A 14,274-nucleotide genomic window follows, 5' to 3' on the forward strand; every position below is an offset into this window, starting at 1 on the left:
ACTTTACATTGAATCCCTCCCCCCCCCCCAAATATTCACACACTGAATGTAAATTTTAATTACAAAACAAGAATATGAATAAAACATTTTAAAATAATCTCACTTATTTGGCAACTCATCGCATCATTGCTAGAGAGACAAATTTGATCTTAAGAAAAGTTTAACCTTATGAAAAACTTAAGTTGGACAGTTTGCTCACATGGGAGTTAAAAGATGTTTAAAAAAGAATCTAGCAATAAAGCCAGTTTCTATCCTGAAATAATTATGTATAAAACAACATAAAACCCTGAAGCATGACAGGAGCGACCTAATGGACAATGCGCTTCTCTTCACCGAGAAGACGGCACGGGAAGGATACGGGTGTATCCTCGGAGCAGCCGCGGGGCGGAACGAACGTGAGGGCTTCTGGCTTTAAGCTGACCTGAACCAGAATCTCTTAGGCCAGTGAGGCTGGCAGTAAAGCCACAGATGCCAGTATCGTCTGAAAACAAGTTACATTCTTAAAAGAGTCACAACGGTGAACAGAAAAGCAATGGAGACCCTTGAACTAAACTACGTTACTCGAATACATGCAAGAAGATTCTGTATTTCCTGCCACTTCATATTCAGATAGTTACAGGGCAGGCAGAGTCCTAAAACATTTCTACTAATGACTGCATAGCATTTAAAACCTTTTTATTAAAAAGAAAATAATAAAATAAAATAAACAGATATATCGTCAAGTTCACAGATAAGTTTTCTCTGTAAAATAAATAAAGTGTTCATTGATTAGCATCATACACAGAGTAAAATACAACCTATTTTTACATGTTTATATACTGTACACAGATGACCAGCAGGCAGCCTGGTGTCTGATGGGCTGGGAGGGTTTGCATTAGTGATGCGTCACGTCACATCGGGAAATCCCAATTATGAATGTTAAAATATACAACTACTTTGAGTTCAGATACAAAGTAAACTTATTTTCATTTATCTGAAATAAATGTACATAGTATCTTCTATGAACAATAGTTTATAAAGCTGTTTAAAACATAAAAGAAAAAGCTCGCACCTAGGAACCCACAGCACATGCCCGCTCCCCACTGTCCCCACCAGCCGGGCAGCCACAGCAGGATTATCGCTTTGTCTTCTTCCCTGGGGCTTCCTCCACTCTCTGCTGGCCTCGCGTGCGTGCCCCAGGGGGGCTGGCCTCTCTCTTGCGCTTGGTGGAAGGGGAGAGTTGGGCCTTTGATCTGCAATAAACAAGTCAAGGCAGTGGCTAGAGTTAAAAGGAGCTGCTTCAAATAATTGGGGAGTTTTTTTTAAAAAAAGGGAAGATTTTTGAACTTGAGAGCCAAGGAGAGAAAGCCCCGGTAACGCTGATACAGGAAAAGCAGCCTGCAGAAGAGCTCGTGCTAAGAGGACACTTGCCGATCCCTCACAGCCACACAGGGCACTGGAGGCCCAGGCGCAGGCCTGTGCTCTGGTCCCGCTCTGCCTGGCACACTTGAGGTGTTGCCCTTGGTCAAATCGACTTGCTTCTCTGGGCCCCAGCTCTTCTATCCGTAAAATCATCCACAGCCAGTCCCACACACACTGTCCCAAGTGAAAACAACTGGAAGAACACAGTAGGATTGCAGCCTACGTCTGAGCACGTGTACCATCGTGCTGCACAGTGCGGGGTCACAGACGACAGCTGGCTCTGTTAGCACAGGCACAGGGATTTGGGAAGAGTTCTCTAGACACTCTCCCTGCCAGCGGCCTCCAACACGCCACAAGAACCTCCTGTTCTCCAACCCGCCACAAGAATCGTTTGTTCTCCAATCCGCCACGAGAACCACTTGTTGGAAACCTCAATCACGTCACTGTCCCGTTTACCTGTATCTACACCTATCTGTACATCTGTGGTTACGTCTGTATCTCTTGGTTCTCTGATGCTTTCAAGACAAAGTCACCCAGAGCATAACACACACAGTCCTTGATCATTTACCCTTGACTTTCACACCACCCTGGCTACAGTCCTGCCAGAATATCCCCATCCCAGACACACGACGTTCTTTTACATTTTCATGCTTCGGCATGTGATTTTTTTTTTTTTTTTGGAATCACCCCACACCTCCCATCTGGTAAACCTAATTTTAAGCCTCAGTTCAAAAGCAACTCCTTCTGGGAAGCCCTTGTCATAGAGCAAGTGGCGCTGGGAAGTCCCCGGCACTTTGTATCTTCACCACAGCACTTACCATGTAACTTCTGGGTTTTTTTCAAACTGCAGGTTACAGCCATTATTTTACAACAACGTATTAATAGAACACAATAGAAAATACCCCGGTATTATGTCTATTAAGTCATAAAACTTTTGTTTCAGTTACAACAGGAGTATTACAAAATATATACTTATTGTGGGTTGCTGTCAAAAGTTTGAAAGTCATACACACATGCCTCCCCCTCAGACAGCTGCTGAGTTTTATTCGCTCCCCATCTGCAGCGCCCAGTACCAAACCCAGCACATGTATGCCAGCAGATGTCATGTCGGTGATGAAAGGACCTGGAACACGAAAACTGCACGAGATGGAGAAATGGGACTTCACCAACAGGAAGACATGTTTTCCTTATTGTTCCCTTGACAGCAGAGGTGAACAAACTGAAACTGAATCACATATTGTTGCACATGACGCAGTTTCAGCACCCTACTACCTACTCGTGCTGTGAGAACGGCCCATTACAAACAGTGTCCAGGGGAAGCCATCAGTCACTAAACACCTGCCTACTGAACAGACGTGTCCAGCGCCGCTCCATGCCAGAGCAGAGAACAGGAGCGTGGAGTCGGCACGCTTCTTTCTCGCCGCGTGACACTGGGGTCACCCAGGACCTTTCCTTCCACCCAGAGTGTGGTCTGTGACCAGCAGTCCTGGCGGCACCGGGGAGCTTGTTAGAGATGTAGGCTCCCCGTGACCGGTCTGCACGTTCAATACTGAGAAATAATGGAACCGAGTCTCCTCCTCACGTATAAAACAAGGGTAAGCACTACACCTCCTTAAATGAAGACTAACGGGAGAATCTATGTGAGAGCTGCCCAGCATTTCGGATCACTTCCCTTGCAACATGGAGATGACAGCGCAGACATCCAAGTCTGCTGTGCACACCAGATGTGATACGAGATGTCAAACATTTCTGTATACTGTGCAGTGTCTTGTATTTTTTGATGCTGTCATGCAATGGACAGCGAGTAAGAGAAGTCTGATCTCAAGGACAAAGCTGACAGCTCTGAGGGCGAAACAAAACTAATATACCAGAAGCAATGGCACACACCACTGTCACCTGCACCGGAGGGCAGCAGGAAGGAGACAGGCGGATGGGTGAAGCAGGTGGGAGGCATCCTGAAGAGGGGGGTGTGAAGGACGGAAGGCCCTGGCTTACAGGGGGCTGGCGGTGAGGGCACTGAAGGAAGAAGTAGCACAGGAAGGGCAGGGGGCAGGGGGCAGGACTCAGGACAACCTGGGCGGCCGTCAGGTGAGCAGACTGCAGCGGAAGGTGCAGAGCTGGCGAATGCCGCTGTCACAAGTGGCTGCCCTCCTGTCACCTCATCGCCCCTCCAATGCTCTGGCTAAAACGGAAACGATTCTGGGCTGTCACCTGCCTGACTGTGCTGATTTAACTGAGCATTGGGATCTGTGACCACTCAGGAGAAGACACGCCTCGCCTTGGGTCCTGGTGGCCAGGAGTCAGCGTGTAAGGCTCACAGGTGCCGAGGACAAGCCTGTGTGGAGGGCCGTGGGGGGAGGCCAGATGGCGGGGCCACCGAGACTCCCTGCAGCCTTCCTATTCCTTTTTGAGTGGGTTTCCATCTGGGAAACTCGTGATCCCCAAAGCCAGTTATCTGGCAAGACGAAATCTTCAAGGAACTTAGGAAGAAAGTATTACTGCACCAAAAATAGTCTCTGGGGTTAAAAATGACTTGAAGTGTAAGCAGGGACTTACCTTCCTAATGGGGGAGATTTACTAACTTTTTCGCTGGTAGGTAACTTCTCTTTTGCTAATTTTTGGCGATTTCTAGAAGAAACTGTGTCTGGGCTGCCAAGTTTGGACGCTGCACGTGCAGATGGCTCGCTATGGTGCTTTCTGAAACAGATTATAGAAACACTGGGCAGTGGTAGCACTGAATACTCGGGCCCTGGCACGCTTTAGCAAGGACGAGGGTCCTCGTGGTGAGTCAGAGAACGGGGACCAAAGGCAGGAGAATGGCTGGTCTTCTGGACTTTGCTAACAAGCAGATCTCCACGCCATCTGAGACTAAGTCTGCTTGGCTTTTACTGTGCAAGACCGTGTATAGCGATTCAGAGACAGATGACTCAGATACACAGAAAATACACTGGCTGACAAGAGAAAGCTCCCCACCGTGCTCACCAGAACCAAGGGGCCAGGATTCAAGGAAGTGCAATCCACAAAGCTAAACGTGAAGGCCCGTAACCAGGTGTAAATGGTCAACTGCACAAGCAAATACCACATGAGGGGAGGTCTGACTCACCAGCGGAAACGCTAAGAATAAGGACTTGCTGAGCTGGTGCAGTCCAAGCTGAGGGAACTCCCGACGGTCGGCTGTACGCTGAAGCAGAGTCTAGCACACGAGGGGGGCAGCCCCCTCCACAGGCACTCATCAGCCCGCACCTGGTGTAGAACGTTTGCTTCTCAAAGAGGAGACAGACATGCTGAGGAAGACGGGGATGATGGGGGGCTCAGAACAAGAAGAGAGGCTGGCTGCCTTCCAGAGTTTCAGGGGCAGGGAGCTGGAGGGCCAGCTTCCAGCGAACGCAAGGAAGACAGTGCCAGGAGGTGGCTCTCCTGCCAGGAGGCACGTGCAGGAGCAGGAAGACCTTTTCGGAGCAGCTGCTAGCCAAGGCGCTGGGGGGTCAGCAGTACTGGCCTGCCGAGACCCACCAACCCTGAGAATCTGAGCTTATGAAGACGCCAGGGACCTGGAACCAATCCCGCAATGCCAAGGAATCGGAACTAAAGAGATAAGAATCCATCTGTAAATCCAAAGGTTTCACGTTCACTAAGGAAGGGTGCTGAAGAATGCATTTTCAAAGGCAAACCTGAGAGCTCCTTTAAGCCACTCACTTGACTTGACGATGCCTAGAGGCCTGTGGAACTTTGTGAGGTGGGCGATCTTCCCACGACTATTTACGAGGGTGGTGGTGGTGCAGGTGGGGTGTTCTGTACCCGAATGCAGGGACGCTGCGCTCCAGCACCCCCACCCTCTCCTGTCGGCTGAATCTGGATTCTGTGACTTCTATTTGTCTGAGCAGCCCCTCCTGAAGAACAAATACGAGTCCACCACCTTCCTTTCAGCCATATGAGCGCCTTAAGTCTTTCAGCTTGAAAATTGGATTCTTTGAAAAATGAAACCATTGCATGAATGGCTAATAATATGCAAGTTTGGAGGGATCAGAAATAGGCTGACTGTAAGTCTTTATGTAAATACAGGACACTATTAGTCTTACACTAGTGACAGGTGTGAGGAAAGTCATACTCTTGAAGAAAACGTTCCTGGACTTTTTGATTAATCTTGGATAAGGAAAATACAGAAGATGATACCATGATTAATAGCCCGTGAATCCATTAAAAATGGAAACTATTCTTGCTCTAGAAAGTTATTAACTGTTGAGTGATGCAACATTTCTCAAAATGTGCCGTGGGGAAAGAAACACTGCCTGACGTTAACAGGTCTCATGACACGGGTGGGGGTGGTTATGTTTGCTTAGACAAAGCGTAACAGGTTCCTTTCCTTTAGGGCTCTGCCAAGCCCTTCACACTGTAATTAACCCTGTGACTTAGGGAGAGAGAGCTCACCGCATTCCCCAAACTCACTTGACCACGGTATTCTTTTTTTCCAGAGGCTCCTGACTACACTAGGGTTTGGGAAACATAAAATTACCAGTTATGTAAGTTAACAGTGGTCGCCTGTGGGTAATTTCCAGCGACCACCCTCTTACAGGGCGCTGCTCAGACATGCCTTCCAACAGGGCCGGCTGGGCCGGCTTCTTCTCTCACGGGAGTGAGGCACGGAGCTCGCAGGGCCCCACGTGCTCAGCACACACAGTGTCAGAGACGTCTACTCCTGCTTCATCACATTTGTAAAGGAACTGAACAGGTTCCACCGAACAGGTATCTACAGCCCAGCAAAGATTCTGACGTGATCTTCCATAATGGTTTCAGACGGAAAACAGGTTCTCCAAGAACCGAAATGTCAAGAGGGCTGAGAGCACGTGCTCTCTGCTGAAGATAAAATGAGAAGAAACAGCTTCTACCGAGGCACGAGCGGGTCCTGAACAGAGTCCCGTGCCACCCGAAGCTGGTGGGGAGCCGGCGCCCGTTACCTCTGAGCCTCCGAGCGGCTGGCGGCCCGCGTCGTGGCCCCTGAGGGCTCCTCCTCCTCCTCCTCCTCCTCGTCCTCCTCAGACTCCTGCTCCTTCTTGTCTTCAGTTGTTTCAGAAATGGATTTCTGGCGTTTCCTTTCTGGTTCTGAGGATTCTGTTCAAATAGAAGGGTAACACCTGGATTGTACAATTCCCAAGATACTTCCAAAGGCGAGAGTCGTGGAGTTTGGACCGTAGGGTCTTAGGGACTTGGAGGCAGAAGAAGTGGTTTTCCATTTCCTCCTCCTTTCTGCACTTGCAATTCACAACTGTTTAACTTAATCTCAAACACATTTGGGAGAGTTTACTTAGGCAGTTCACAGCCAGCATTCAGGAAAAATTCACATGGACTCAGAAAAGCATCTGGGACGTACCACTTCTGACACGGGATTAGAGCCATTTCACACGTATTTATGTGATATTAATACTAGCTGTACCCCACTGAATTTTTCCTCATCCAAAGAAAAACTCTTAAAAGGGTGATTTTGAAATGACCAAGCCCTGTAATCAAGAACCTGCTGAGAACTTACCAGCATCATCGGACAGAGCGAGCGAACGCTTGGGTTTCCTTCCTCTCCGACGCACACTTGCCACTGCTTTTTCTTCCCCATCATCCTAGAAGCAGTAAAATTAAATTTGAAAGGGCTGCCCCCTGAGTACTGACTGAGTTTATTTCTAAAGGACGTATTTCTCGATAAGAAAATTAACACTTACATTGCTTACACTTCTTTCTTGCAGGGTACTTGCTTCTTTACTGGATTCCTCTTTAAAAAAACGGAAATGTCTGCATTACTACTTTATTAGTGTCAAATTAAATGTCAACAGTCTGGCCTGTTGCTTTTGAATGTACCAGTGCCAATTAGTGCACTGTGGTACAACTCACTGTTCTCAACCCAGAAAGGGAGGAGAAAGGGGACCTCGCGGGAGAGTCAGGTCAGGACTGTAGACTTCAATGAAATCTCCATGTAGCTCTGCAAATGTATCAGTCCCATTTTACAGTTAGGAAAAATGGGGCTCCAGTAACTTGATTTAAGCAATTTGTTCAGAGTCACATAACTCAGAAGTTCTTTTGACTCCAAATACTTCCGCTATCGTAACTAAAAAAGTGTCTACGATCAGCCTGCGTTAGGTTGTGTATGCCTATTCTTTATGTATTTGCTTTCTGTAGAGGTCAGACTTTTCTGAGAACACATCTTGGTAAGAAAATGAGGTTTAGTTCAACGCACTACTTTCAAATAGCTAAAGTTATGGGGTAAGACACCCAACGACCCACAGGTACTTCTTATTAGTGATCAGACTGTAGCTGTTGCCCCTTTTCTCCAAGTTCAATATACAACGTAGACTGAAAGGCTGAACCAAGAAAAAGGCTGAAAAACAAGGATCTGTCTTAAGCTGGTTAAAGACAGGTCATCATTACCCAGATTCAGGAAACTACTGCTGCTCAACGACCACCCCAAACATAATCACATAGAGTCTTTAAAGGGCATTCAAGTTACAAAAATTCTGGTTGTATGGATTTAAAATATAATATTGGGAATAATAACTGGTTAAAAACCAAACATAAGCAAAATCTTCTCCTATGAAACCAAACAAACCTTAATCTTACAAGAGGTAAGAAAAACTGAGGTATGATCACAAGATCACAAATAGTTAAACAGGGAGAAATTGTTAAATTCTACATTTGCTTGACCTTGGTGATCAGAATATGTCCTTTCCTGATCTGACCATGCTATTTATTTGATCCAAAAAGCTGTCACATTCATCTTTTTGCCTATGTCAATCCTTCAAAACCCACCAATGGCTCTTCTTGATTTTATGTAAAAGATTTTAAACTGTGAAATAAATATACACACACTGTAAAAACTCTGATAAATGAAGGCAACAGTAACAAGTAACAAGGAATATTTCCGTCATCCTACCATCCAGAGCTAATCTTTATCAACATTTTGCAATGAGGACAACATCCTTGAAACAATTTTCTCTCTTGCATCCTGGCTTTGCATGCTACACAGGCTGCTTTCAAAATGCTTCTTCTCCTGAGAACAATGGGGTCTTGAGCTGAATTCCTGTCTTCTTGATAAGAGCCCGGTTCCCAGGCTGACCTATTTCTCCCTCACACATACCCAGTAAATTAGAGTTTGTACAGGGCAAAGTGCCTATTTTGCTTTTTCTTGCCTTCACCCTCCTCTCGGAAAGCTTCCCTGACTTCTAAGACCGAGAGTGGCTCAGATGACCGGAAAAGCTACCAGACACGGCCTCTAGTGGCTACGAGGACAACTGCTCTTACCAGGGGGGCTGCCCACTTCAGCGAGCAACAACGACTGTAAAAGGTACCCCGCAGCAGCCTCCCTGCCCTTCCTGTCACACATACCTGTCTGCACGACTTTCAGCTTGCCACCAGGTGGAGACTGTTCTACCTGAATTTAAACAAATGAACAAAAAGTTGAAGTCAGCAGTTTGTCATCATCACACAGAAAGTCAATCCCTACTGCACACAAGGATTAGGACCTTTATTCATTATGTAGGCAGCATATTTGGATCCTGTTTTCTGCAGTAGATTACTGATGCCTGTGCTTCCATTGGGGCAACCACAGCCCCTCCCTCCACTGCGCTGCCAGGCCAGGAGCCCTGGGGGGAGAGACGCAGCATAGCCCACTACTGAAGTTCTCCAAGCCCAGCAAACCCGTTGCCACATGTGCTGCTTTGGGTTTGTTGTCTTACAATGAATGGTTCTATGAGATAAGCACTGCAGGTATTGTTGTACCATTTTGTACCCAAGGAAATGGAGTCCCAGCAGAGTCACATGATAGGCCCAGTGTGACAGATCCGGGAGTAGGGAGTAGGTGGCAGAGTGGAGGCTGGAATCTCATTTGCTTTTGTGAGGTCAGTGGACCTATGTCTGTCCCTCTCACAATGCTGTCATTGAAACCCATGCAATGAAGTCTTGGTACAATGATTTTGTGGGGTATATGCTTCAGGGTAAAAAAAAAAAAAGAATGTTTAAAAAGATAAAGTATCACTGAGGACTTTCCTGCACTGAAATCAGGGCACAGTTTATTACAAATGGAATGTCACAGGAAGTAGTAAGATGGTGAGACACATTAGGAGCTTCCATGAAGAAGCCACTATCTAAAAACCATATAACACAGCAAATTTCTATATTTTCATTGAGTGTGACCCCAAGAAGGTAAGTCCCTAGAAACTTCTAAGTGAGGAAGGAATCAGAATGAAGAACACACAACTAATATAATTATGCTTACATGAAGATATTATTTGAAAGGTTTTCAGAAAGTCTTTCAAAGCTTTTTAAATACTTAAAGAAATAAAGTTCAAAATACTAGATATTGCAGTGTACCCTCCTAGGTCAGGAGCAAATATCTGAAGAGCTGTCATCGTTTGTAATTACTTACAGTGCTAATGCCAGTATCTGTTTTGCAGTCTTCTTCTAAAAAAAGCAAAAATAAACCTCTTTTAGAAAATCACTTGAAAAATTCCTTGTGTGTGAACTGAAAACACACCAAATACCTACTCGTTTTTAATGATGTTTCTACAGGGTGTTTACGAGGTCTTCCTCTTTTCCTTTTAATAATTACCGGCTGATCTTCCTAAGGAGGCAAGTTTAAAAAAAGCAGCAATGAAAAAGTTTTATCCTCTATTATACAAAGGTTATCTCATTTTCTCAAAATGAGACTTAGAGTTCCGTCCTAAGAGGTCTCAAGTCCCAGCTTTGTCCCTTGACAAATATATATATGGCCTTGGGCATAGTGCTGCATTTCCCTCAGTACAGTGCCCTCACCTCAAATACTGACAAAACAGGATGAATTCAGAGTCGTGCAGATTCTGGGATAACGAGGTGATGCAAGTAAGCGCTCAGCAAGTGTGAGCTTCCAATGCTGTAATAAACACGTGTGCCCACTTAAATGTAGGTTCAGTCTAAGTCACCTGTCACCAAACGTTATCCCTTGTAAAGAATAAAGGGGGCCTCTGAGTACGAGAGAGTAGAAAGAACTATTGAAAATTTGTATCAAGGCAGGTAAACTTGGCAATGGTTTCCTAGAAGATCTTTATGAGCCTATCCCAGGCCACTGCACTTCTGTGCCCCCTGGGCTCTCTGCAAAGCTGAATGGGCTAACAGCAGGCAGGTTGGGGGTCTGTTTCCCTGCCGCCTCCCAGGAACCCCTGCCTATGCCTCACGAAATTGGGTCCCTGGTGGCACTCCGTGCAGGCCCTCTGCAGGCCCGACTGCGGCCCATTTCATTCTGTCCGGATTCCAGGGTGCAGCACCCCACCTCACACTCCCATCTCTGACCTGAACTGGTACCTGGCTTGTCTGTGCTAAGCTGCCAGGTCAGAAACCTGGGGTGGCCACAGAGGTACAGCTCTGGCCGAGACAGATGGAGGTTTCATACAAATGTTTGGATGAAATGAAGATGAAGAGAACAAAATTAACTAGAACTAGACTAATAAAATGCGCTGTATGAAATGGCGTCCACTGCACTTAAAAAAAAAAAAAAAAAGAGCTCCTTCAATGCTTTCAAAAGTACTTAAGAAAAACTTGAGGGAATGGCATTTAACGCATTATCTTTGCTTTTAGTCCTTAAATAAATCTGAATAAATACAAAAACTTTCCTTACCTCCTGAGATTTGATGTTGTCGTCGTCATTCTGCTCTGTTTTTTCACCAGCAGCTTCACTGCTGCTACAATCATCTGCAGAAACGCAGAGCAGTGTCACTGCCTCACGCTGGGACACCCCCAAGGTGACCTATGCGCGCACACATACACACACGCACCCCACTCTCAGGCCTGTGCCACCGAGTCAAGGAGCTGGAGTCTGGTTAACTGGCAAGCTGCACACTTTGGGTCGCCTACGATCCAAATGAGAAATGACACCCAAACCCTACGAATACTAAGCACATGTGTGGCTGTGTCATGAAGGGAAGGCAAGGGAGGAAATGCAGCTTTAGTTGGTGAGGGCTGGCGAGAGACGCCGGCTGGCCGTGTGAAGGATTCGTGTGCCCTCAGAACAATTTACCTCAGCAGATGCAGTACTCACCTTTGTCCTCCAGGGTCCTGGAAGCAGTGCTGTTGGTGTTAGGACTTGTTTTAGAGAATTCTTCCAAATCTCCAGAGTTCTCTTCCTATATGGAAGTTGAACAAGACAAGAAGCCTCTTTTTCAAACTGCCTGCATTTATCCTTCCAGAGCTGTCCTTTCTATTTCAAAAACAATCTCCCAGTGGTCTCTTAGAATAGTCTGTTGGAAACTGTTTTAACAAAGTAACTATTGCTGTTGCTGGTAAGAGTATAGAAAAGATAAATTCTGAAGGCAGAGAAGCATGAGATAAGGTCCAACTACAAAGCAACAAGACCATTCATTTCTCCCCCCTGAAAATTGGAAATCATTCTTCTCTCTCACCCTGGACTTTGTCTTTTAGTGAGAAACCTCAAAGGAAGAGAGGAACTTGCAACAGATTATTTCCTTTGTTGGGTGGTGTAGGAGAACTGGGGGAAGGAATAAAGCGAAGTACTAAAGAGAATTTCTGGGTATCCGGCTGGGCTGATTCACAGCAACGATCCCCCAATGGTCAAATTATTCACCTTGGTTGCAAAAAAGTTTTGAGCTTGAAATACTAAAATGTTTACACTATAATACTAACATAATATGCTGACAAAAATATATACATTAAACGTACTGTTTTAAAATACTGAAAATATTATCTATGTATGTGATTTTTTACTGAACATTATTACTAGGATAGTTTATGTAAATTTAACATTAAAAAAACTTACACAAAATTGAAGGGGAAATAAAAAGATGACCTCCCATAATGCTTCTCTCCAAACCTAGGAGCACAATCTCAGAACTGGACATGGAGTACGGCCTTAAAATTGAAAAGCCCGCCTCTTTCTTTGGCTACAACCAACTGACATTCATGACCATATGTTACTTTCACTCTTTGGTTGTTAAAACTCTTTTACTACTTTTTATTTATTTTATCACTTATTAGGAGAAAAACAGACTTTGAATTGGTTTTAGTGAGCTGGAAGTCAGCTGCATATAGTTTTATAAGCCGACTTAAATACTTTTGGAACAAGGTGGAAAAAAATAAATTAGGGAAAGAGAAAACAAGGTGACGGAGCTAGTTGGGAATAGACAATGAGAAGTACTGAGTCTAAGAAATGGAAGAACATCCAAGAAGAGGTATCTACCAGCAACTGGAGAAAGTCAGGCCTAGAACAGGAGAAGGCAGGGGCAGAAATAAAAATCTATAAGCCACTTCCCCGAGTCTTAAGATGGAAATAAATCACAGGAGAGAAAGGTAATGTATAAGGCCCATCCCTGGACTATACATATTTTTAGGGGTAGGAGGTAAGGCAGAGAGATGGAGGAATATTAACATTTTAAAATAATATGTGTCACTGTATTTCCCTGTTGTGGTGATAAGTATATCGGTAATACAGCATACTACACTTTGGAAGAAAACACCTAGAAACCTAAGGAAGTCAATATTATGTTTGAATAAAAAGCTAAGCACTGATTATATCTAAACTGTGATAAAATATAATCTTACAGTATAAAATTATAAAGTACAACATTTGGTTTTTTTTTGAGGCCTAAAAAACATACAACTTTTATAATATAGTGATTATTATAAGAGATACATAAAATAAAAGGGATACTAAAACAATATTATTAGTATTCACAATGATATAATCAGGTTACCTACTGAATTTAAAATTAATATGGGGAAAGAATACCTTTGTATCTTGTGGCTCAGTTTCAGAACACGGCCTCTGTGCGGTTTCTATTCTGGAATCCAGGACATCTGGATTATCATCTGTAAATCAGTTTGGACAGAACCACAAAGGAATAAAGCTAAATGAAAAATGAAATGCACAGTTCTATTTTAAGACAGTTTGAGACTTCTTTCTTAGGTTTGTGATACAGTGAAGCCAAAGTTATTCTAAATGTACTTAAAATGGCATGTGATTTGAGCCTTGGCCCTGATAAAGCCTAAAATATATATATATGTGTGTGTATATATATATATATATACACACACATATATATACACACACACATATATATATATATATACACACACATATATATAAAATACACAAATACATATAAAAATATATACATACATATAATATAAAAAATACACAAATACTCAAGTGACAGCAACTAAACAGCAGGTTCTACGGAAAGGGCAGGGTCCCAGAGACACACTAACTTCCTGAACAAGTAACCTAAGGGTACAGCTTAGTGATTAAGACCATGGGCTTGGCTAGGATTCAGACATACTTGGTGGAGATAAAGTCACAATCTCTCAGGATCCCATTTTCTTTTAAGATGGTGATAATACCTAACTCACATAGTTATTGTGAATGGGTAAAAAGTACCATGGATAATACCTAGGCATAGTATAAACTCAATAATTATAAAATAATTACATGTTCCTCACCAAAAAAGAAAAGTATTTAACTATCCATTCTTTCTCACATGCTATTTAATAAGTATTTATTGAATTTGTGCTTTGTCTCAGGTATTCAAGTATAAAAGTCTCTGCACTGCCCAATATGGTAGCTACTAACCACATGTGTCTACTGAAATTTAAATTAACTAAAATTAAATACAATGAAAAATTCAGTCTTTCCTTTACACTGACCACATTCAGGTGCTCAACTGTCACACCTGGCTGGCAGCGACTGGCCGAGAGCTTTTCCATCGCTGCAGCACATTCGACTGGATGGCACTGTGCAGACCGCAGGGAAGTGAACAGTGCAGCACAGAGGGGCTATTAAATGCCCCTTTCCTGCAGTGCTTCACTAGCCCTGCTGGCCGTTTATTATGATCTCAAATAAGGAACTTGGTG

The 14,274-nt window shown here is 44.2% G+C and overlaps 1 protein-coding gene across 2 annotated transcripts in view; it reads right to left on the minus strand.

Moving 5' to 3' along the window:
• Window positions 1–318: 318 nt before the first annotated feature.
• BOD1L1 (biorientation of chromosomes in cell division 1 like 1) overlaps window positions 319–14,274 on the minus strand; it is a 51,556-nt gene continuing 37,600 nt past the window's right edge. The window contains exons 17-27 of one of the 2 annotated variants that reach the window (XM_074321440.1): window positions 13,154–13,233; window positions 11,450–11,534; window positions 11,030–11,103; window positions 9,925–10,000; window positions 9,806–9,840; window positions 8,767–8,812; window positions 7,110–7,159; window positions 6,926–7,010; window positions 6,357–6,510; window positions 3,958–4,098; window positions 319–1,232 (exon numbers count right to left, since the gene is read on the minus strand). In XM_074321440.1, coding sequence (XP_074177541.1) covers window positions 1,115–1,232; window positions 3,958–4,098; window positions 6,357–6,510; window positions 6,926–7,010; window positions 7,110–7,159; window positions 8,767–8,812; window positions 9,806–9,840; window positions 9,925–10,000; window positions 11,030–11,103; window positions 11,450–11,534; window positions 13,154–13,233 — 944 coding nt within the window. In that variant the 3' untranslated portion in view covers window positions 319–1,114. The remainder of the gene's footprint in view (window positions 1,233–3,957; window positions 4,099–6,356; window positions 6,511–6,925; window positions 7,011–7,109; window positions 7,160–8,766; window positions 8,813–9,805; window positions 9,841–9,924; window positions 10,001–11,029; window positions 11,104–11,449; window positions 11,535–13,153; window positions 13,234–14,274) is intronic. The other variant, XM_074321445.1, reaches the window with a different exon arrangement.

This window comes from Rhinolophus sinicus, linkage group LG02, assembly GCF_036562045.2.
Source record: "Rhinolophus sinicus isolate RSC01 linkage group LG02, ASM3656204v1, whole genome shotgun sequence".
In the NCBI taxonomy this organism is placed as follows: domain Eukaryota; kingdom Metazoa; phylum Chordata; class Mammalia; order Chiroptera; family Rhinolophidae; genus Rhinolophus; species Rhinolophus sinicus.